At 42.9% G+C, this 20,598-nt stretch overlaps 4 protein-coding genes across 12 annotated transcripts; 2 read left to right on the top strand and 2 right to left on the bottom strand.

Moving 5' to 3' along the window:
- The first annotated feature begins 243 nt into the window (after positions 1–243).
- On the top strand, positions 244–2,517 carry med31 (mediator complex subunit 31). The gene is made up of 4 exons (XM_026328726.1): positions 244–450; positions 861–935; positions 1,277–1,373; positions 1,600–2,517. Exons 1-4 carry the CDS (start codon positions 441–443, stop codon positions 1,811–1,813), a joined length of 396 nt encoding a protein of 131 aa, XP_026184511.1. The 5' UTR covers positions 244–440; the 3' UTR covers positions 1,814–2,517.
- A 479-nt stretch (positions 2,518–2,996) lies between these two features.
- Positions 2,997–19,895, top strand: LOC113143248 (flavin-containing monooxygenase FMO GS-OX4). 9 transcript variants are annotated; one of them, XR_004463211.1, is made up of 17 exons: positions 2,998–3,403; positions 3,646–3,720; positions 3,872–4,120; positions 4,656–4,794; positions 5,069–5,211; positions 5,395–5,447; positions 5,781–5,905; positions 6,173–6,280; positions 6,554–6,763; positions 7,213–7,560; positions 9,041–9,339; positions 10,859–11,374; positions 11,470–11,685; positions 14,426–14,504; positions 14,675–14,806; positions 18,106–18,309; positions 19,191–19,895. XR_004463211.1 is itself a non-coding variant. In XM_026328765.1 (10 exons), exons 3-10 carry the CDS (start codon positions 3,918–3,920, stop codon positions 7,522–7,524), a joined length of 1,293 nt encoding a protein of 430 aa, XP_026184550.1. In that variant the 5' UTR covers positions 3,001–3,403; positions 3,646–3,720; positions 3,872–3,917; the 3' UTR covers positions 7,525–8,355. The 9 variants fall into 9 exon arrangements, 1 of the variants encoding a protein (XP_026184550.1); XR_004463210.1 differs by having other exon boundaries at positions 14,354–14,504; XR_004463209.1 differs by having other exon boundaries at positions 11,470–12,054; positions 12,221–14,504.
- LOC113143246 (P2Y purinoceptor 3) lies at positions 9,158–12,693 on the bottom strand. The gene is made up of 2 exons (XM_033325548.1): positions 12,231–12,693; positions 9,158–11,666 (listed from the first exon to the last, which is right to left on the bottom strand). The coding sequence occupies exons 1-2, from the start codon at positions 12,668–12,670 to the stop codon at positions 10,754–10,756; spliced, it is 1,353 nt and encodes a 450-aa protein (XP_033181439.1). The 5' UTR covers positions 12,671–12,693; the 3' UTR covers positions 9,158–10,753.
- Positions 15,430–19,226, bottom strand: LOC113142602 (schwannomin-interacting protein 1). The gene is made up of 6 exons (XM_026327641.2): positions 19,152–19,226; positions 18,738–18,838; positions 18,561–18,642; positions 18,082–18,195; positions 17,864–17,981; positions 15,430–17,766 (listed from the first exon to the last, which is right to left on the bottom strand). Exons 1-6 carry the CDS (start codon positions 19,224–19,226, stop codon positions 17,672–17,674), a joined length of 585 nt encoding a protein of 194 aa, XP_026183426.1. The 3' UTR covers positions 15,430–17,671.
- Positions 19,896–20,598: the final 703 nt, after the last annotated feature.

The raw sequence follows: 20,598 nt of genomic DNA, 5'->3' as shown, positions 1-20,598 counted from the left end.
TTCTGAAATGGTTCTTAAGTTTCTGTAAATAATGAAACAATAAATAAATAATAAAGGTTATGAAGCGTTTTCTCTCGGACTTTCTTTGTAAAATAAAAATAAATCATAAGAAAAGATAAATCTGGGAGTTGTGGTCAAATGTCTCCATCTACTGGTCGGAGAGTGAACAGCAAGGGCCATGACCGGTAAATTGTCGTAAAGAGCGAACTGATTTTCGGCAAATAAGGCGGGAAGCTAGTCGTCGTGGAAACCCCAGCGAAGAAGAAGAACGCCAATATGGCGTTGTAGTTTTGATATCGGTGATTAAACTTCAACAGAAACAAAGACCAGCGCTCTCCAGTTACGTGTTAGTGTTTTAGTTTAGTTACTTTTAGCGTTTTCAGAGTCACGTTAATATTTAGGGAGCGACTGTTGTGTCGTCAGGACCGTTTTTGTCCGTCATGGAAACAGGTTTGTAGCTGCTGCTGTAGCTAACTTTAGCTTGCTAGCATAAGTGTCGTCTCTCGACAGGAAACTGTGTTTGTCTCATTCAGTCAGTTATACAATTATATGTTTGGCAGGTTGTTGTCACTTGAAGACACGGCCTCATCCAAACTTCACTGGAAAATTTCCCCTTTTTCTGGACATAAACGACTCTTATGTATTTCTGAGTGTTTGAATATGAGGCATTTACTTTATTCGTTTCTTTTTAAAGCCAAATATTTACTGGAACCAGATTCACTGCAAATAATTTAAAAAGTGCTGTCAGACTTGTTTCTCTAAATCTCCTGTTCTTCACCCACAGCCATCTTCATGTTGTTGCTGGATGTTATTTGACTCTTTGTTTGTTTGTTTGTTTGTTTGTTTGTTTTGTGGTCCAGATGAGCAGGCCAGGAACCGTTTCCAGTCGGAGCTGGAGTTTGTCCAGTGTTTGGCGAACCCAAACTACCTGAACTGTGAGTCCAGCAGCCCTGATGTTCCTGGGTCTCAGTCCTGGTCTCGTCACCTTTAGTTATTGTGTTTTATTATAACAGTCAGAGTTTTGGAAACACTGAGGTTTCACCAAATTTTATTTTGGGTTTTTCCTTTCTCATATTTGATTTGAGGTACAGTTGTATTTTCTGCAGGGTTTGTGTGAGTCGTTAATTTATGGAAACATTTTATGAACTCAACAAACATCTAAATTATTTACCTCTATATTTCTCTTTACTTAGTGCCAGAGCTCGTAGTTGTTTCCTGTAAACTTTTTCAACCTTGTCAGCCAAAACTGCTGACCGTCACCTGTGTGTGTCTGCAGTTTTGGCTCAGAGAGGGTTCCTGAGGGAGAGGACCTTCATTAACTACCTGAAGTACCTGCTGTACTGGAAGGAACCAGAGTACGCCAAATTCCTGAAGTAAGACAGTCTACTGTATTTCAGCATGTTCTCTGTACAAGTCTGGTGATTTTCTGTGTTTTCTTCTTGTTTATAAATGTCCAAGTGTGAAACATGAAAGTGTTCATGTTGCTCGTCACCGCTCCTCATATAGTTTATTCAGAACTGTGTGTTATTACAAACAGTGTGTTCAGAGCGCAGTGTCATATTTTAATACTGACTTCCTGCTTTTTACCTGTCCTCCCAGGTATCCTCACTGCCTGCACATGCTGGAGCTGCTGCAGTACGAACACTTCAGGAAGGAGCTGGTCAACGCTCAATGCGCCAAGTTCATCGATGAGCAGCAGCTGCTGCATTGGCAGCACTACTCCAGGAAACGCACCCGGCTGCAACAGGCGCTGGCCGAGCAGCAGCAGCCTCAGCAGCAGCCGCCACCCCACGGGAACGCCACCGCCAAGTGATGCAGCCAGTGGAGCTGGGAGAGGACTGTGCACAGGAACGTGTGGATTATCGCACCACTGATACTGTTGTCCTGATGAATTCAGCAGTACAAACAGTTATGTCAGGAGGTTAAACTATTGTTTTAGACACTTCCTCTAAGATTTTCACAGTAAAGGTCATGCAGCTTTCCCTTTAACAGGTAGGCGTCTGGCAGTATCCTTAAAGAAAGGGCTGGAATTATTTCAAGTACAAAAACATTGTTTTTGTTAACAACAGTGTTGGTTGTGAAGCAGAAATGGGCATTAATCTAAGTTAACCATGTGAGCTGTTGTTGTAGACTGTAGATAATCTTATCAACAGGAACTTTCCCTTTTGAAGATTTCAGTTTCCTCCCTGTCTCCACCCAAGGAGCCCTGGTCTGAATGAAGTTCCAGAGACACTTTGACCTTTCTACAGGTGTTTCTTCTCAATGTTTCTCACCCGGCCTTTATTAGATAGTGTGCACCATGATCCCTGGTGGATGGATTCTGCAACAGAAGTTGTTTCTCAGTGAACTCAAACGAATCTTTGATGTTTCTCTGCTCAGTGTGGAGTCTTTGTGTTTCTGAACTGTGACGCTCAGCAACTGCAGCAGCTACATCTGCTAATGTAAACATTTTAAAAATACAAACTATTTCTTTTCAGCACTGAATAAAATGTTTATGTATGTATGTATTTACTTCAACCATGTCTTTACTTGCAGTGCCCTTATTTTTAGTACAGTAAAACTCAGGTATTTAGGTCGACAGAATCTCAAAAGCAAGCAGTTGGTAAGTACTCATGCAGAATTACCTATTTCACAATAATATACTGTATGTTCTACAGTGCACTTTCGGTTACTGATTCATTTATGTAGACTTTAGTGGTTGTTAGTATTAGCTTGTATGCTTGTGGATAGGATAAGCAGACTTCCTGCATCCAGCGTCTGCTTATCACTGTGGATAAGATAGATGGATGCTTTATTCATCCCTCATGGGGGAAATTCAGATTGTGCGTAGTTAAATCCCATAATATGTCATATAAACTGTATTTGAATGATGTAAAAAAAAAGTAACTAGTTACTGATCTTAGTGCAATAAGAAGTACAGTGTTTTTCCCTGGTAAGTAATTGAGTAGAAATATGAAGTAACATAAGATTGAAATACTCATGTAAAGTACTTCAAGATTACATTCAGTACAGTATTTGTGTAAAGTGCTGATTGTACCCAGTGCAACCGCAACTTATTCAGTTGTGCAGTTTTGGCGCAGTTCGTTTAAAGTTTATTTTGCTAATGTAAAGCTCGAAGAGCTTTTATTGTGAAGGATTCTTGTCGGAAGTTGCGGTACTTCCGAGTGGAACCGATTGTACTCGTGTCGGAAATGATGGAGCGACTACGGTGACACTTGTTGATTAGTTTGCGCTGATTAATATTGGAAACGAACCTGAGCATTTGACGCGACATTAGCTGTTAGATCAAATACGTTTGTAGTTCAGTCAGAAAAGTTTGTAATTTAACTTTGAACAATTCAAAGCTTTTTCCTTCGCGGTGTCGAAGTCCAGACCGGATCGTGACTGACTCTGGCAGGCTCAGGTAAAAGTTCTAAGTAATAAGTTAACGAACAGTAACTGTCCAGACACACTGACATTAGTCAAGTTAACAGTCCTGGTTTTTGTCAACAACCACCTGAACCTGATTAGTGTTTGTGTTATTTACTCCCTGTGATAAACAAACAACTTTATATATATATTCTGAGATTAAATCATAATATGTAAATATTATGTACCTAAATCTGAACCAGAAATTGAACCTGACCCAACCAGGTGTCTCTTCAGATGCTGAGCCAGACCCTGAGACAATGGTACCCTGACCCTAGCCCACATCACAACCTGAACCTGAACCCAACCCAAGTGAGGTTTTGTGAAACAAGATTTAATTAAAAGGAATTTTTTAAAAATGTTGTTTTTTGGGGGGGGGTCAGAACTGTTCCTGTAGTCCTCTGATTGGCTGTTTTGATTGACAGGGGTGGGACAGATAAACAAATTTGTTGTTTGTCCACAGTTGTTGTGCACACCTGAGTGGTTCAGTGTCTCTCTGGATAAGGACGATGCTGCAGCGGGTGGCCGTGGTCGGGGGCGGGGCGGCGGGTCTCTGCGCAGCCAGACACATCCTGTCCCGTCCCGACAGCTTTGCCCCCCCAGTGGTGTTCGAGCTCACCGACAACATTGGCGGCACCTGGTGTTACGATGAGCGTGTGGGGACATATGACAACGGCTGGCCAGTTCTCACCAGCATGTACAGAGCCCTCAGGTGTGTTACTGAGCACACAGCTGGTTGAGTTCCTGCATGGGGCCCCTAGGGGCCCAAAAAGCCCCAGGTTTTACAACATACTACACATTTCATTGATCACAGATCAAGAATATTTATGTGTGTGTGTGTGTGTGTGAGACTGATGGTTGAGCTGTATATTTGGATTCATCTGAACTGAACACACACTTCTACAGAGAGCAGCAGAACTGAATCACCTCCATTTACAAACAGTTTGTCTGACGGGGCCTGATGAGTCTGAACTCTGTCAAACTTTCAGGCTCAGCAGAACCAAATTACAAAATGTCTGGGCAGCTCAAACACGTTGACTGGACTCCAAGGTTGTGCCTCTGGACTCCAGTTAGCTTTGTCGATGTCATTAGCTGGAAGGTTCACATACTTTTTCCAACCAGCACTTTGAATATTTGAATGTGTTAAAACGGATGTTTCTTCGTAGTGTAGATGAACATCTGACGGTAGGAGAGGTTAAGAATCTGAACATGCTCTTCATTGTGATTCTTGACCCCCCCCCTTGCAGGACCAACTTGCCCAAGGAGGTGATGATGTTCCCTGATTTCCCCTTTGACCCCCGGCTGAACAGCTTCCTGTCCCACCAGGAGGTTCAGAGCTACCTGGAGAGCTACTGCCAGAGCCACAACATCCGACCTCACATCCGGGTGAGTCGATGTGTTTAGATCAGTACAAAAAAACAATTTAGCAATTTATTGAATGGATGTGTGTGGATAAAATGCAAATTGTGAAGTGTGTTGGATAAAAGTGCATCTGTCAACAGGTCATTAAAAGGTGGAATTGAGCCAATAATCGAATCATAATCTATTTTGACTTTATATGTTTGGGTTTTAATCTTTCCACATAATTTCCTCACATTTTGTAGGCTAAACAATTTATTGTTAGTGAAAATAGTAATGCTGTTTTCTTCATGTACGTCAGTTCAGGACCATGGTGGAAAAAGTGAAGCCCGTTGTCATAACAACAGAGGACGAGGCGGAGCGAACAACATGGGAAGTGATGTCGTCTGATTTGTCAGGTTGTCAGAAAACAGAGAGGTTCGACTCGGTCTTCGTCTGCTCAGGGTGAGATGACACATGTGACAGTTAATTAGCTCTTGTTCGTCCTGCATTAGTTTTAGTTCTCAGCACTTTTCACTTGAACCTGTTGTTCCCTTTGTCATTTCCAACAGCTGCCACTCGGGGTCGCCAAAACGCTTCATGTGCTTGTTCAGATGTTTCTATGTTTGTGTTTTGTTCGTATTTAAGGCACTACTCCGACCCTTACATCCCTGACATACCAGGAATAGAGAACTTTAAAGGTACAGTCGTCTTCATGTTTTTATACAGAGATCAGTTTTAACACAGAAGAAGCCTGGTGCTGTGTTACACTTACACATTATCCTTTAAGTCTTAAGGTGCTTTTAATGCCAAAAACACAGTAAAGACAAGAAAAACAGCTCTTAGGCCAGAGCAGTGAGTAAAGGTGCTTTAAAAATCTTTATTGAGTCGGGAACACTAGTTAGAACACCAACCTTTAACAGGCCAAGGCTAACAGCTTCCCCCTGCTTCCTGTGTTTGTGCTAAGCTAGGCTAACCAGGCCCTGTGTCTGTCCTGAAGATGAAACCGACCTGTTTCCTCTCTGTGTTTGCAGGAAAAGTGCTCCACAGCCACTCGTACAGGTACGCAGAGCCGTTCTCAGGTCAGTCTGTGGTGGTTCTGGGAGCCAAAGCTTCAGGGGTGGACATTTCCATCGAACTGGCCAAAGTTGGTGCCCAGGTAACAAACAGGAGACTGCAGCTCTGCCTGGTACAGACCAACATTAAAATTATATTACAGATGCATTTCATGCTTTCATACAAACACGTCTGTTTTCAAAAATCACCTCCAAACTTTTTGTGAGCATTGAGAAGTTGGCAGAGCAGTACAAACAGAACAGACATTTGACTGTTTCTTGGAGGATTCTGGTCTTACAGATTTTTGAAGCAGCAATGTTCCATGTTCCATGTTTGAAAAGTATTTTTCTGAGTCCACGTCTCTCTCCAGGTGATTCTGAGTCACCATCGCCCGCCTCTCACCGGTCCTCTTCCTTCTGGGATTCGACAGTCCAGTCCAGTGGTGGCGGTCGAGGATGATGGCAGCATTAGCTTCCAGGTGACTAAAGTCTGAGCCCATGGCGTTGGACATTTTTATGCTCATCGGAGATATTTTACAGTGAACAAACTGCTTCTTAAAGAAACGTTTGGCTGGAGCAATAAAGGAAATAATTGTTAGTTTTCTGTCTTTTAAATATTTGAACTGAAACCATCCTGTCAAACATTATCGTAACCATCAAATTATCAAGGTGTCAGCAAGGACAGAAATTAAATGGCTCATTTCTGTTAATTCAAATAAAGTTCAACACAAAACAAAACTTTCCTATTGCAGGACGGCTCTGTTGGCAGTGCTGACGTCCTGATTTTTTGCACCGGGTACAACTTCAGGTATCCATTCCTGGATGCAGCTCAGCTGGGTCTGGAAATCCAGGACCACTTTGTGTCTCCTCTGTATCGCTTCATGTTGCCCCCTGCCTTCCCCTCATTCTTCTTTATCGGCATCTGCAAGATCATATGTCCCTTCCCCAACTTCAACTGCCAGGTGAGCTGCCATGTCAACAGGTGAGGGGGGAACATCCAGGTGTCAGGAATGGCTGGAAAATATGTTCCAGAAACAGCCAGCAAACTATTTATGGACCCCTTTCAAAACAGGTAGCACAGTGCAGAAATAAAAGCACAGACGCAAATAAAACACAAATTATAAAACATAGGTAAACAAATGTAACAAATCTTTAGAGAGAAGTGTGTCATCAGCGTACAATGATCGGATACATCAAAGTGATTTTGTTTCAGAGGGGCAGCAAAGACACAACAGGATGGGACCAAGAATTGGGCCTTGTGGAACACCACATCTTAAAGAGGCTTATAGTAGTGGAGATGCAGAATGTTTGATTGGACAGATTATCAAGGTCCTAAAAACAGGGCTGAAGACGTTCCAAGGGGAATTAGGGACGTCTGCTGTCACACACTGATCCTGTTATTTCTCTGCAGGTCCAGTATGCTCTGGCCGTGTTGGACGGCTCTGTCTCATTACCATCTCAGGCTCAGATGGACAATGAGGTACGACAAGAGCTGCAGGAAAAAGTGGAGCGGGGCGTTGAGGAGCGCCACCTGCTGGTTTTGGACCAGGATCAGTGGGAGTACTGTCAGATGCTGGCTCACGCCGCCGGCTTCCCGCCGCTGCCTCCGGTTGTACGAAGCTTGTATGAGGAGGTGTGGCGACAGCGACAAGTTCACCCTGAAAACTACCGTAGGCTCAACTACAGGCTGATCAGCGACACCCAGTGGGAGCTAATCGACTGATCGTTGGAGGAAGATTGATGAAAGGTTAAACAGCAGGTGCACAAAATCATGCAAACAACATAAACCTTATTTATACCAACGTATACACAGCTTAACATGCTTAACATTTAATGGTAAACAGATTTATGTATTCAAGGCTCATAGAGGCCAAAACTCAGCACGGTGGTTTGAAACAGGCAGAACTGAAGAACAGTGGAAAGTTCTCACAGCAGCAGCAGTTTCGTCTTTGGTTGTGTTGCTTTTACTTACACATTAATCTTGCTGATGACATCACATTGCAGAAAAAATGGAACCAGATCCAGTTTTTTTGTTTTGGCCCCCATGTGTTGTTTGGCCCCATGTGGTGCCATCCTCGCTGTGTTAACACCCTTTGACTAACTCATCATGCACCTGTGGATTCACCTCGATGCTCATTTTAGAAGCTGAAAACGTAACAAATCTCCTGTTAAGCCTCTTTTATTTAGTGCTGATAACGTCCCGCCAGTAGCAGCACTAACAAAATTATTCTCACCTCTATTCTCCATTGAACATCACCTGCAGTCAATCACAGGAAGTGATCATTTGAAACAACAGCTGTTTCTCACAATCTTGTTGCTGATTTTATAGACAAATTGATTAACTGAGAAACTTATCACCAGATTAATCAAAAATAAAAAAATAATCCCATCTGATTTGCAGCTTGGATTTTAGTGATCCAAATTTAATCAGATAAAGTGTCCTCATCCTGTTTTACTGAGCCCATGATGTTTCCTCTAGCGCCCCCCTCAGGACACACTTCACAGTTTTACTTCCTCCTGTACTAAAACTGTAAGAATAAACCATCAGGATGTTTGTTCTGTCTTGTACTTTACTATTGTAGCTGCAATGATCACAAATTATTTTCTGTGTTACCAGCAATTATCTTTACTATTTACCTTTTGTGTCTTGTATTTATCAAGAATAACAGTAGATTACAACAACCTTTGGGTCTGAACATGCATTTTCATAGATATTCTTCAGTTTAACATGGTAAACACACCCGCTAAACTTCAGCACATTCACCCTGAGAACATGTCAGATTTGCAACTGAAAAATAATTCATAATTTTAATGAGCACTTTATGGATGAATTTTGGATCAGATGTTCTGCAGCTGTTTTCTCAGAAGAACAGCTCATTGGAGAGTTCTCCCTGATGGATTAAAGTACTGTGCTGCAGGAGGATTTTCTACAAACTGGCTTAAAACTATCTATAAAGCATCAGTAAATAATGCATTAATCTTTAATGAAACCGGTAATTGTAGTTTATTGAAAATTCAGCCCTAAAAAAACGTAAAAAAGTGTTTTGTGAATAACTTAGCACATTTTTTTAAAGGCTGGTGCAGAAAAGATGTAAACGTGTGTTAAATAAAATAAGATACTAAGGTCAGGAAAAGTTGAAAACCAGTAACTAAAATTTAGTGTGAAATTATGGAAGGTGTCCAGAAAGGTTTGTACGTTCAAGGTGTGAGATAAACTGTCATTTTTTTCGGTGCTTTAGTTCAACAGTCCAGTCTGCAACGTCAGAGGCCCAGAGGACGTTTAATCATTTCTGAGACTTTTACTGGAACCGAACGGACCCACATGTTAACCATGAACGAGGCTGCGGACAGAGAGCTGATGTCAACAACAGACTTTAATCCAGGTATTGCGCCACAAACATCAGGAAAAAGAATGAGGTTTTGACAGAATGACCGAGGCTCAGAAACAGCAGCTGAAACGGGGACGTGCAGACGTTGACACACGACATTCACAGGAGGATCACACGCTAATTACACGTTCCAGGAGGATTCACTGAAGGTTTGTCATAAAAACAACAGTCAGCAACACGTTAATGCGCGACAGAACAGTCAGATCTAATGTCACAGGGTCAAAGGTCACCTCTCGAGTTTCTGGCCAGCGCTGACTGAAATGAGTCAAATGGGTGTAACTGCCCTGAATTCACCTTTTCTTTAGCTACTGGTGCAAATTTTCAAAATGATTCTCAAAATAATTTGTGCCCTCTTAAATACATGTTTTGCACCCCTTCTGTTTTCTGCAACACAGCTTCCCTAAAGAAGGTCAAATAAAACTAGATTTAATCAATTCATCTGTATATGGATCGAGAACAGTTTATACATAGTGGGTTAATTGTTTGAGTCATATCAACATGTGAGGATTTTCTGCTTTTTGTTTTATATTGTTCAACATTTTGGGGTTTTTGACACCTCAGAGTCATTTTGTTTGTCCCAGATCCTTATTATGTGCAGCAGTTTGTAACATGTGAAGCAAATAGATACAACATGTGCAAATTCAGGCTCAAAATGGGACTTTGCTAATTAAAGAAAAAGCAAAGATGTTTTTCTTTACATATTAATGATCATATTTTTCCAGCTGTGGGCTGCTCCTACATGTCCTTTGTACATTTTATTTTGGGAGAATATTCTCCATAGACTTTGTTAGTCCCTTTTCCTTGTTGAGATCTATTGAAATTTTTAAGAACACACTTACAGTATATCCACATATGTCAAAATGTTGTTAAACCATCCTGAGTCCATACTGTGACTGTTTACACGGACAAACACTGTAAATTTCAGGAAATGCATTCCTCCATTTGCACTGTCAGTATTCAGAGGACGTGGAGTAATTCAAATGTATGAATGACTAAATTAAAAGGACAGTGGTTTTATTTCACCGTGCAAAGTCTGTCTGTAAAACCAGGAACCTAAAACTGTCAAAAATGTTTTCTTACTTGTTCCTGATGTACATGAAATCTGAGATTTGCAAATACTTTTACTTTAGGGAAGGTTCTGGTACTTCTGCTTCTGCCATGGTTCATTACATGTACTTGTTTTCCAACATTATGAAATGTCGTAAAAACATTTTTATGCTTGGCTGAGATGGAGCAGGTGGTTTATTAATATAAACCAAATGGGACAGTGGGAAAAGACGAAGCAAACTGACCTAGATGTCCATCGTGTTTTCACTCAAATGATCCAAATATCAGATCTTGGTGTTTTAACGGCACCAACTGGAGAATTAACTCTGATTAACTGCACTAACAGCAGTGGAGGGAAACAAGCATTAATTAGCATTTTCTTTTTCCAGTTTACTGGGAATATGTTAAAAATTTGGAGGGAAACTTGCTGAGTAACAAAACCCCAAACTGAAAATATTACTGAAAACAAATACCTGGCACTACCAACCAGCTCTCAGTGCTTTTTGTAGAGAAAACCTAGAAGATGACTCTTGACGACTTGGACTCATTTTCTATGTGCACCTCCCGTTCAGTCTTTTCTGCTGCCTCATGGTCATCCTCTCCCACACCCTCCTTTTTCAGGATTTTGAGAGGCCACCAAAGGGAGCCGCTCCGGCGGTCCCGGCGGACGGTGTGTTCTGTTGACCAGCAACAGGGGGGGCCCTTATCCCCTGTCAGGAAGTAGAGGAGGGCGTTGAGCCAGGCGTTGCAGGAGGCCAGTGGCCGGGTGACCTTGTAGCAGATGGAGACGGCCTTCATGGCGTTGCAGCCGCCAAGCTGCCCCCGCCGCAGGAGCAGGAACAGTGTCCGAGTCACGTGAAAGGGCAGGAAGCAGAGTGCAAACAGCAACGTGATGGTTACGATGGTTTTGATGGATTTCCGCCTGCGACGAATGTAGTGAGAGTACTGTGAGCCAGAGATGGAGACCGAGGTTCTTTCCCGAGGTTCTCTAACTCCATCTATCGTCCCATTCCCCACTGGACCATCCTCACCGCCTTCTATTGAACTGGGAGGGGAGCGCAGGGTCTGAAATATTGTATGGACCACCTGAGAGTAGCACCAGGCGATGATGACGAAGGGCACAAAGAATCCCAACAGGTGAAGGACGATGCCATAAGGGACGTAGTCAGCAAACTCCTTATCAATGGCATCATCCCAGCAGTTCATATAACCCTCCATGTCCTGTTCCCCAGATATGTTCCAGATGTTCCTTGGTCCTCCAGGCCCAACAATCCTGCCACCTCCACGCCTGACATATCCTGTCTGGGCGAACCTGAAGATGGGGCAGGTAAGGACAAAGACCACCACCCACACCAACGCGCATGTCCCCTTCACCAGCCGCTTGCTCTCCAGAGTGATGGTCCTCATCGGATGGCAGATCCCCAGGTACCTGTGGAGGACAGGCAGCAGTAAGTTCAAATTGCGAAGTTTCAAAACACTTCTGGACATAATATGACAGGTCCTCTGGTATTACACATTTTGCAATGATTTCTAGCTCAGTGTTTTCATACATGGATGAATCTCCACAATAGAAAGTCTGTATTTTCTTCATCCTTTAGTGTATCTAGTAAAACAGAAAGAACAGCTACCGTGACTTAAAAAAAAAAAGGGTTTTCACGTTTGTTTCTGGTCCTGATGTTGGTGCATTAACAAACAAAGTGCAATGGCTCAGGTGGTGGAGCAGGTCATCCACATTCCTGGCTTCTCTAGTCCACATGTTGGAGTGGCCTGTCAATCAGTGTGTGAGCAAGTTGTTGCTGGAGCCAAAGGCTTTGGAAGTAAGTGGTTTTCTACAGTAACTGGTCCTAAAACATGATCATATCTTCAAATTTAAGTAGAACTTATTCATCAGTGCAATTATTAATGAACCTGAAAATAAGGAACAGAATTCATCTTAGAGTGCTGGTGGGAACGTTGTCTCCCATTGGGATGCTGTGTTTCCAGAGTGTCCTACCTGTGCACGGAGATACAGGTGAGAAAGAAGATGGAGCAGTAGAGGTTGAAGTAGAAGAGGAAGCGGACAAGGCGGCACATGAAGTCCCCGAACATCCAGCTGTCCCTCATCACGTAGCTCGCCACCAGGAAGGGCAGCGACAGGCCATACATCAGGTCGGTGGTGGCCAGGTTCACCATGTAAATCAGCGAGGTGTTCCAGCGTCGGCCGCCGCCGCCATGGTGGCAACAGGAGCGCAGCAGCACCACCGAGTTCAGGATGAGGCTGAAGACGAAGGTCAGCGAGTAGCAGACGGGCAGGAAGACGTACTTGTAGGATTCGTCAATGCTACAGGACGACTGAGTGAGAGACGAGGTGGGCGAGGGTCCAGAGGTGTTGGGATGACTAGTTGCCACCAAACTGATGTCTCGAGTGACTGTGGGGGCTTGGCTCAATCCCATGACGAACCTCTCAAGGCTATTTCTGGGAGAACTGGATCAGTTCAGGGTCTGCTGGCATCATCTCCGCTCCGTCCTGAAGTCACAGAGGTTTCCCTCATTTATCCTTCGTCTCTTCTGTGTTTCTAAGTTCTGTGTCCGTCTGTTGTCAGCTGATCCATATCACTGCAAGAAGGAGTTTCTGTGACAGGAGGGGAACAAAACACACAGTCATTAGTTTGGAAAAGCTTGGTCAGAATGTACTGCTGTTGTTTTGCTGATGAAGACTGTGTCCCGCTCAATTAGTCCCTCAATCATTAACAAAGCTTTCCGGAAACCTCTTTCCATTCATGTAGCCTTGCTGTGTGGCAGGTAGGCAGTCTGTTCCAGCTGTTGAAGCGTTTGGGTCAGGGTTTAAATTCAGGTTTGTGTTTTGGAACGAGTGTCAAATAATGTCACAACAACAGTTTGTATCACGGTACATTGGGCACGAACAAAACTGTGGCCCATACAAGGTGTGGAAGCGAGTCGCACATACTCAGGTCACTGTAGACAAGAAACCAAACACCTTTCCTTCATATTTATGACCAACAAAATAAACTGTGAAGAAATATAGACGTGGATCAGCAAGTCACAGAAAGTACATTAATGGCACATTGGCTAAAACAATGGCTAAACAGAAACACCTATTAGTCTGGAGATGGTCCATTCATGGTCTGTGGTGACCATCCTTAATAAAATCCTTATCTTACTGAAACAAACTGAAGCGTAGGGCTTTTTATTCAGTGGGATATTTTTATAATCATTTGATTTGATTAAACAAAAAAATTATTCTGTGATCAATATTTTTCCGACAGGTTTGCCTGTGGTCTCCTGACTAAATAAAATTCATCCTTTATGATTTCTTGGCTAATCATTCGTTGATCAGAAAATTATAATCTCCCACAGTTGCAAGTGGACACGTTGGACTATCTTGTTTTAAAACCCAAAGATATTCAGTTTACTGGGATAATAAACTGTGATTCATCATTCGAACGTCTCTCAAACCTAAAGCATCACAGCTGGATTTGATCCTTATTGGTGGACCCACTTGTATGAAACCTGGAAATATGTCCAGTCAGAACAATTTGAGCATTTAAAGTGCAAAGACAAAATCTGAATCAAATTCTGGAGGAGTCCCACCTGCAGCTGTCCTCGTCCTCCTGGTGTCGTCTTGTCCGGTTCCTCCGGTGGAGTTGTGGCTCTGAAGTCTGTTTCGGGGGCTAAGGGTCTCTTGGGGCTTCTCCCCTGACCTTCAGCTTCTCTGTAAATAATTGATCAGTGTTCATTCAGCCAGAACTGCAGGAATGAAACCCAATATAGGGACTGCAGAGGAGGAGGAGGTGCTGGCAGTGCAGCACCAAACACACTGGCTCTTTATAGCAACTGGGGTTTTAACTAATGAAAATTAAATGTCTTATATCCTAAATGCTTTTCTCTGAGGTGGTAGCACATTACAGTCAATATAATAACGTTGTTTTCACCTAACGTCAAAGTTCACTTGTGTTTAACCTTTGTTGATTTAGTTATCGTGATTTATTTTGTTCTATTGCTGTTTGTGTGTTCTGCCTGTATAGATGCACGTTAGCTTCATGCTAATCTGCTGCGGCTGTGTTGACCTGTCCTGCTGAAAAGACACTAAACCAAATGAATCATGCCCCTTTACAGATCCACATGTTCTACAGACGTGTTGCTAACAATCAACCAAATAACTGTAGGTTTATGTCCCTGAACGCTCAGGAAATGTAACATCAAACTCTGGTCACACTGATGGTCAAGACAACGAATCACAAAAACCACTTGTGGAAACGTCTTTTTTGTAAGTACAGTGTTTAACTTGATCATTCACATTTTTGCATAGCCAATATTCTGACATGTCCAGGCCTTTAATCAATATCTGCTGTATGATCTATGTCTTCATGCTCTAACTGAGGCTGAATAAATGAGTGAAAGCAGGTGAGATGTTCAATCACTCACCGTTTCTTCCAGAAAAGCCCCTGAAGTTTCAAGCGTCTCGTTACCTCCAGCTTCAGGTAGAAAGTGAATGCAGCTTCAGCTCCTCCTCCTCTGCTCCACCTCCTGGTCCCTCCATCATCATCATCATCAGCTCTGATTCATCTGGTAAATTCTGTGTTTGCAGTCTCACAGTCAACACACACACACACGTGCATTTGAACGTGTTTGTGTTGAGTGTAATCAAACACAGTTCAAACAGTGCACAGGTAGCTCAGGTATGAACAAACACGCTGAGTTTACAACCTCAGATCTGACATTTCTCACAGATCAAGGAAAATGGTCCCTCCTCAGTTTAAGTATCAGTCCAGATTATGGTCCTGGTTCAGTCAAGCCAAGCCGGTAACCACCAGGTTCACTCTATGTTAATTAGGTCAACGAACACTAGAAATAGAGGCTGTTCCCCTGGTTGATTCTTCAATTTAACCTAATTTTCTAATTCTCCTGGTTATTTATCAGAAGTGATTGAATGTGCACGGACGTGTGTGAAGGAAAATGGAGGTGTGGGTTTAAATTATTAGCAGTAAATGATTCATTTCTTATTCATTTACATTAGCAGCAGTATTTGGGTTGTCATTTGTATTACTTTGTTTTACTAAAGTAAATCCCTATCGACTAGGCGATTGATTGATTGATTGACAAAAAGAAATAATTAGTCTTTTTCACAAAATGAAAGGACACAAAAATATAACCACCAATATGTGTCATCTTTTTAGCTCAAAATATATTTCAGAATTAATGTTTACATTTCCAAATACATTTATAATAATTTTATGTACATTTTAAAATACTTCTCTAAATACTCTTAAAGTCACAGTGAAACAAAAAAAGCTATCTGCTCACTTATTAGCTACTGGCAGGAAGAAATATTACTCTTATTATTCAGGACGTTCAACTTGTCCCTCACGTCTCCGACGTCACGTCCTTTAATGCACATCTTTACAGAACAGTTCAGGGAATGTGGAAATAATCAAAACATCATTTCTCTGTTGCTCTGTTTATAAAAAGGCACTTTCTGAGTCACTGTAATATCCTCGGCTGGTGTGTCAAGGTCTTTACATTTCTGCCCTTTAAATGTTCAGGAGCTTTTTCACGTTTAGGTGAACAAACATGACGTAAACATGGAGTTACACAGAAAAACCATCACACATATTTAGTTATATTAAGTAGATTATTCCCTTGCATTTCTTATTAACAGCAACAGAATCGCTGACTGTACCTGATTGTTTAGCATCTGTTAAAGAGGAATGCCACCAAATATATTTTTGGTAATATTAGTAATTTTATCAAGGAATCGGCCTGTTTTTATAAATTAATTTGTAAAACTGATGAAAAAGTGTTCCTGATAACTTTGCAAAGCCAAATGTGATGTCGTATATTGTTTGCTTATTTTTTATTGACTAATTAGTTCATTGACTATTTATTTCAGATCTAAGTAATATTAAAAAAATCATCTGATATTTGAAATTGTAAAATGAAGACTCTTCAGCTTTAACCTTTTTATAAATCATTATTACAGTCTATTATTAAATTTAAAGAGGTTTAAATCAGCTTATGTCCCAAATTAAAACAACATTTCCAGAAAGTCTTTTTTTTTTTTCAGCGTGAAGATCCTAAAATACATTTTGGTGAAATTCCTCTTATGTTTTTTAAGAAAAACAACAATAAAAACATCAAGGACTCAGTTAAGTTGCTACACATGCTGAGTGAGTGAACTGTTCCCTTGTTATAATCACAGGCAAAAGTAATAAACAATAAAACTTAAATAACTTAGAGTCGCTCATTTTGCTTTTATACCGACGGAACAAGAAGCCGAACCCTCCTCCATGAACCCCTCCTGATACAGACTTCACCAAAACATTTCAGTCCTACATTAAAGTTCAGTGGAAAAAAACAGACCAAACTGGATTGAACGAGCCTCGTAAAGGCTGGATATTGGCACTGATCAATCTGATCTGATATTGATTTGTTTGGATTTGATCCTTGAGGATTTTAAGTTACTCTTTAAATTATTGTCTTTTAAAATCAGGATTGGATGATTGTTTTCACTGTGACGTGTCTTCCAGTAATATAAATATGTTGTTTGTTTGTTTGTTGCGATCGATGAGAACAGATTCGTTTAGTGACTTTGTGAAATGATGCGAAATAGCATCTGGATTGTCAAGGGATTTGTTTCTAAAGTTTTATAGGAACATAACTTTTAGGAGACAGGCTTAAGTCATGTGGTCCAAAGCTGGGACTGTGTAAATCCAGATGTCGTCGTGTTCCCATATGGTTTTCAATCAATCTGATCACGTAACGTCATCCAGATGTTGTTAAACTGTCTAAAATGTAACACCACCATCCTCCACTGTTACTCACAACCATTTAGTTTCACCTGCCAATCATCCGTACATGACTGACGTCTGGTTTCAGTGGCTGTGATGACTGGACACACTGGTGTCTATAGACGTGTCTGTTTCCTTTCCCAGCCTCTGTGGGTGCAATACCAAGCACAGGTCCTGAGCACTAACACAAATGACATGGCTGTTTAGACGAACTGATGAATAAGGTGAGAGCGGTGTTGTGCTTGTGTTTCTTCTCGATGGTCTCCAGACCTCGTTAGTTCACCACGGTCCTCACAGGCCAGAAGGTGATTGGACCGTGACTTTGTGTCTGTTCATGGTGACTCCTCATCATCTTGATATCAAAGTGCAGCCTTGAACGAACCTTCCTTTGGACGGGTGTTGAAGACTCATCCTGCTGTTTCAAGTTTGCCAGAGCAATGTCTCACCCTGTTTTGGGTTTTCAGATTATTTAACTTCCCTTTGACTCATATCTCCTCCTGCTGGTGATTGATCAGCTCCGATAAATTAGCAGGTTGGCTAATGTTTTGTTGAAGTAAACGTGGACGAGCAGCCTGACCTGGTCCCTGAGGGGCCCAGCGACTGCTCGACCGGGTTTGTGCGGGCTGTCCATGTTCCCGACCTGGTGTTAGGTCAGGTCCTGGACGTCCAGCAGCATGGCGTCCTGCTTTGTCCTCAGCTGGTCTCGTACCAACAGGTGGGTCACCAGATCGGAGCTCAGGGCTGCAGAAAAGCAAAAGATGCAAACGTCACTAATGTTGTTGCTGTTTCAAACAGAGCTGCAGTCCAGACTGTGTTTGGAGTATTTGTCTGTATTTACCATGTACGTCCTGCTGCAGTGATGCTCTCAAGCTGCTGAGCTGTTGCACCGAACACTCCTGCAGCTCCCAGAGCTCCAGATGTTTCCGCTTGGTGACACAGCTGCTGCCGGCCAGACGCTGCAAAGCACAGAGCTGAAGTCAGTGTTTTTTAAAGAATGGTCCACCTGCTCACAGCCTGCTACCCTTCTTCATTTTGCTCATCCTTCCTTCCCTTTACCTCCTTCTCCTTCTGTTCCGCCAGCACCTTGTCCCTCAGCGTCCTCAGAGTCATGGCCACTTCCTGTTTCAGCCCGCTGGCGTGGCAACCGTTGTGGCCGGTTCCCACGTTGACCTGCAGGAGACGTGAGGTCAGATTACTGGACCCAGACTGTTTGTCTGTTACGACCTGCACCTGGAGGAAGGTGGATTAAGACCTGAGACTTTTTAAACATCACGTCACGTTCAGGTGTGTTGCTTTGCTTTGTTATGGTTTTTGTTCACTGTTTTTCCAGCGTCCGACTCGCCTCACAAACATGTTTCTGTGAGCTACGTAACCTGCTGCTGCACAACACACACCTTTATTGAAATAGTCACTAGGGTTAACTGTGTAACTGAAGAGACAAATGGGCTCAGAGGGACCAGAAGGATTAAAACCGGGTCCAGACCGAGCTCAGCACTAACACAGAGAGTAACAACACTGCTGCGACAGAGCGTGACCTTTCTGTTGCTTCCTTCCTCCTCGTCTTCACTGTCGCTGTTGTTGATGAAACACAGCTGCAGGTTTCTGTGGTTGTGGACTCTGTAAACAGAAACAAACACGAGTTAACGTGCACGCGTACGAGCACTGGGCCTCCCCACAGCTCCACCTCTTCATTCTCTCTGGGTGACTCGTACCGTGATGTGACGGCGACGCGACACCTCCTGGCGTCTTCCTCCTCTTCCTCCCACACGTGTCTCCACGCTCCCCCCTCCTCCGTCCTCACCCCCGCCCCCCTCTGCAGGGAGAGTTGGCACCCAACACAGGTCACATGACAGCAAAGGTGCATTTATTGCAACGTTCGAAACAAAACAAAAGACTCTTGACAAACGGGGCAAAGTACAGACCAAGAAGAAAACGAAGCACTTTAACAGATTCAGGGGTTTGTGTCGGTTTTAAGTCTGTGGTTGGTGTCACTCTCTTTCTGGGCCCAATCCTTGACCTGTACCCTGACTTTTAGAAGGGCACTGGGGCTTATGGGAATTGTAGTCCACTAACAGCGAACCATGCTCAGCTAGCAGAAGCCCTGAACCCCAGATTGACTGACTGACCTTTGCCCTTTCCCTCCTCTCTTGCTCCTGTTTCTCCAGCTCAGCTATCCGCTGACTCAAGTCCTCCCAGTGCATGATGGGAAGGTCCTGGTAGTCTGCGGAGGACGCCGCCACGATGTTATGATGAAGACGTTTCTCCTCCTCCTCCTTCTCCTCCTCTGCCGTCTCTTTCTCTCCCTCCATCCTACAAACTGCAACAGTAAGAAAAAACGAAACTATGACTCCTGGTTGGAAACACGAGGCTGATGATTAATAACCAATTATTTGTTTTGGTTTTGTGACCAGTTGAGTCCAGAGTCGACAGAAAAGCCTGGTCCAGTTCCCACGTTTAGATTATTGGACTTTATCTGGGATCATGATCAAGACAATCAGCTGATTAACTGATAATACATGATAACTACAGATTCGTCATCTTAGAGCTGAGCTTCAGTCCTGGAACCAAATGTTTGACATTTTTCTGTAAAAATATTTATTTAATAAAAACAAATAAATGATTTAATTTAGAGAAAATAATCAGCAGATGATTCCACTAATGGTATAAATTATCTATGGCAGCCTCAAATAAACAGAAGTCCATAGTAGTTTGACTTCTAACTGCAGGATGCAGGACTTTTACTTTGTAGTACTTTTCACATAGTTGTATTAGTATTTTTACTACTTTTACCACTGGGAGGTGAGTTCAGATAACTGGTTAATTAATGGATTCATCGTTCAGCAGGGAATCAGCAACTGCTTTGGTTTAAGCCGTTTTTAAAGCAAAAATGCCAAAAAAAAAGTCCCAGGATCCAGGTCTTCACATTGACCTTATGTGTCCAAAGGTCACACAGCTGCAGGAAACAGATTAAGCCCAAAAACTTTTCCAGATTTCACTAAATCATCTCAAACTGAGTAAAAGTTTCTGGAAGTCCTCTGAGCTCCGGGCTGGGTCCCCGCAGCAGTCCGCCCTCCCTGCCCGCAGTTGTTTACCAGCAGCGGGGACACCTCGGAGGGTTGGACCCACCTCCGCGTTACATCCAGGCGGCCCCGGATCTCCGCCACATGTCGCCGTCCGTGTCCCCGCGGTTCCGCGCAGACCCGCGGCTTTGCTGCGCGGACTGGTCCGTTTTCTGCGACCTCCAAGTAAAGCAGGTACAAAGAAAAGTGGACGAAAGTAGTTTCAGTCCGTCCGGAGGAAGCAGGACCTTCCTCTTCCTCCTCCTCCTCCTTCCTCAGCCCTTCCGCTCCTCCCGGAGGGACGGAGCTTACACCGGAGCCGCTACCGGGACCTTTTTACAGTACTAGTACTTGTACTGCATCGGTACTTTAAGTACTGCATGTGTCTGTAACAGATCCACAAGAACTAAAGATTAAACATTAAAATAACATGAGAATATAAGTACTGAGATACTTTACTGCAGTAACAGCAGAAATACCACATTTCTACCTTATATACTTCTAATTTGAAGTA

Source organism: Mastacembelus armatus, chromosome 14, assembly GCF_900324485.2.
Source record: "Mastacembelus armatus chromosome 14, fMasArm1.2, whole genome shotgun sequence".
In the NCBI taxonomy this organism is placed as follows: Eukaryota; Metazoa; Chordata; class Actinopteri; order Synbranchiformes; family Mastacembelidae; genus Mastacembelus; species Mastacembelus armatus.
The sequence above is the reverse complement of the archived record's forward strand: the minus strand, read 5'-3'. Positions and strand labels throughout refer to the sequence as shown.

Coding starts and splice junctions, on each gene's coding strand:
- med31 (XM_026328726.1), top strand. Junction 936..1,276: donor GAACCCAAACTACCTGAACT/GTGAGTCCAGCA, acceptor GTGTGTCTGCAG/TTTTGGCTCAGAGAGGGTTC. Junction 1,374..1,599: donor GAGTACGCCAAATTCCTGAA/GTAAGACAGTCT, acceptor CTGTCCTCCCAG/GTATCCTCACTGCCTGCACA.
- LOC113143248 (XM_026328765.1), top strand. CDS start 3,918: ATGCTGCAGCGGGTGGCCGTGGTCGGGGGCGGGGCGGCGGGTCTCTGC. Junction 4,795..5,068: donor ACATCCGACCTCACATCCGG/GTGAGTCGATGT, acceptor CATGTACGTCAG/TTCAGGACCATGGTGGAAAA. Junction 5,906..6,172: donor TGGCCAAAGTTGGTGCCCAG/GTAACAAACAGG, acceptor GTCTCTCTCCAG/GTGATTCTGAGTCACCATCG.
- LOC113143246 (XM_033325548.1), bottom strand. CDS start 12,670: ATGGGATTGAGCCAAGCCCCCACAGTCACTCGAGACATCAGTTTGGTG. Junction 11,667..12,230: donor ACCTGTATCTCCGTGCACAG/GTAGGACACTCT, acceptor TGTCCTCCACAG/GTACCTGGGGATCTGCCATC.
- LOC113142602 (XM_026327641.2), bottom strand. CDS start 19,226: ATGCACTGGGAGGACTTGAGTCAGCGGATAGCTGAGCTGGAGAAACAG. Junction 18,196..18,560: donor AGGAAGGAAGCAACAGAAAG/GTCACGCTCTGT, acceptor CGTCTCCTGCAG/GTCAACGTGGGAACCGGCCA. Junction 17,767..17,863: donor ACTGCAGCAGGACGTACATG/GTAAATACAGAC, acceptor GCTTTTCTGCAG/CCCTGAGCTCCGATCTGGTG.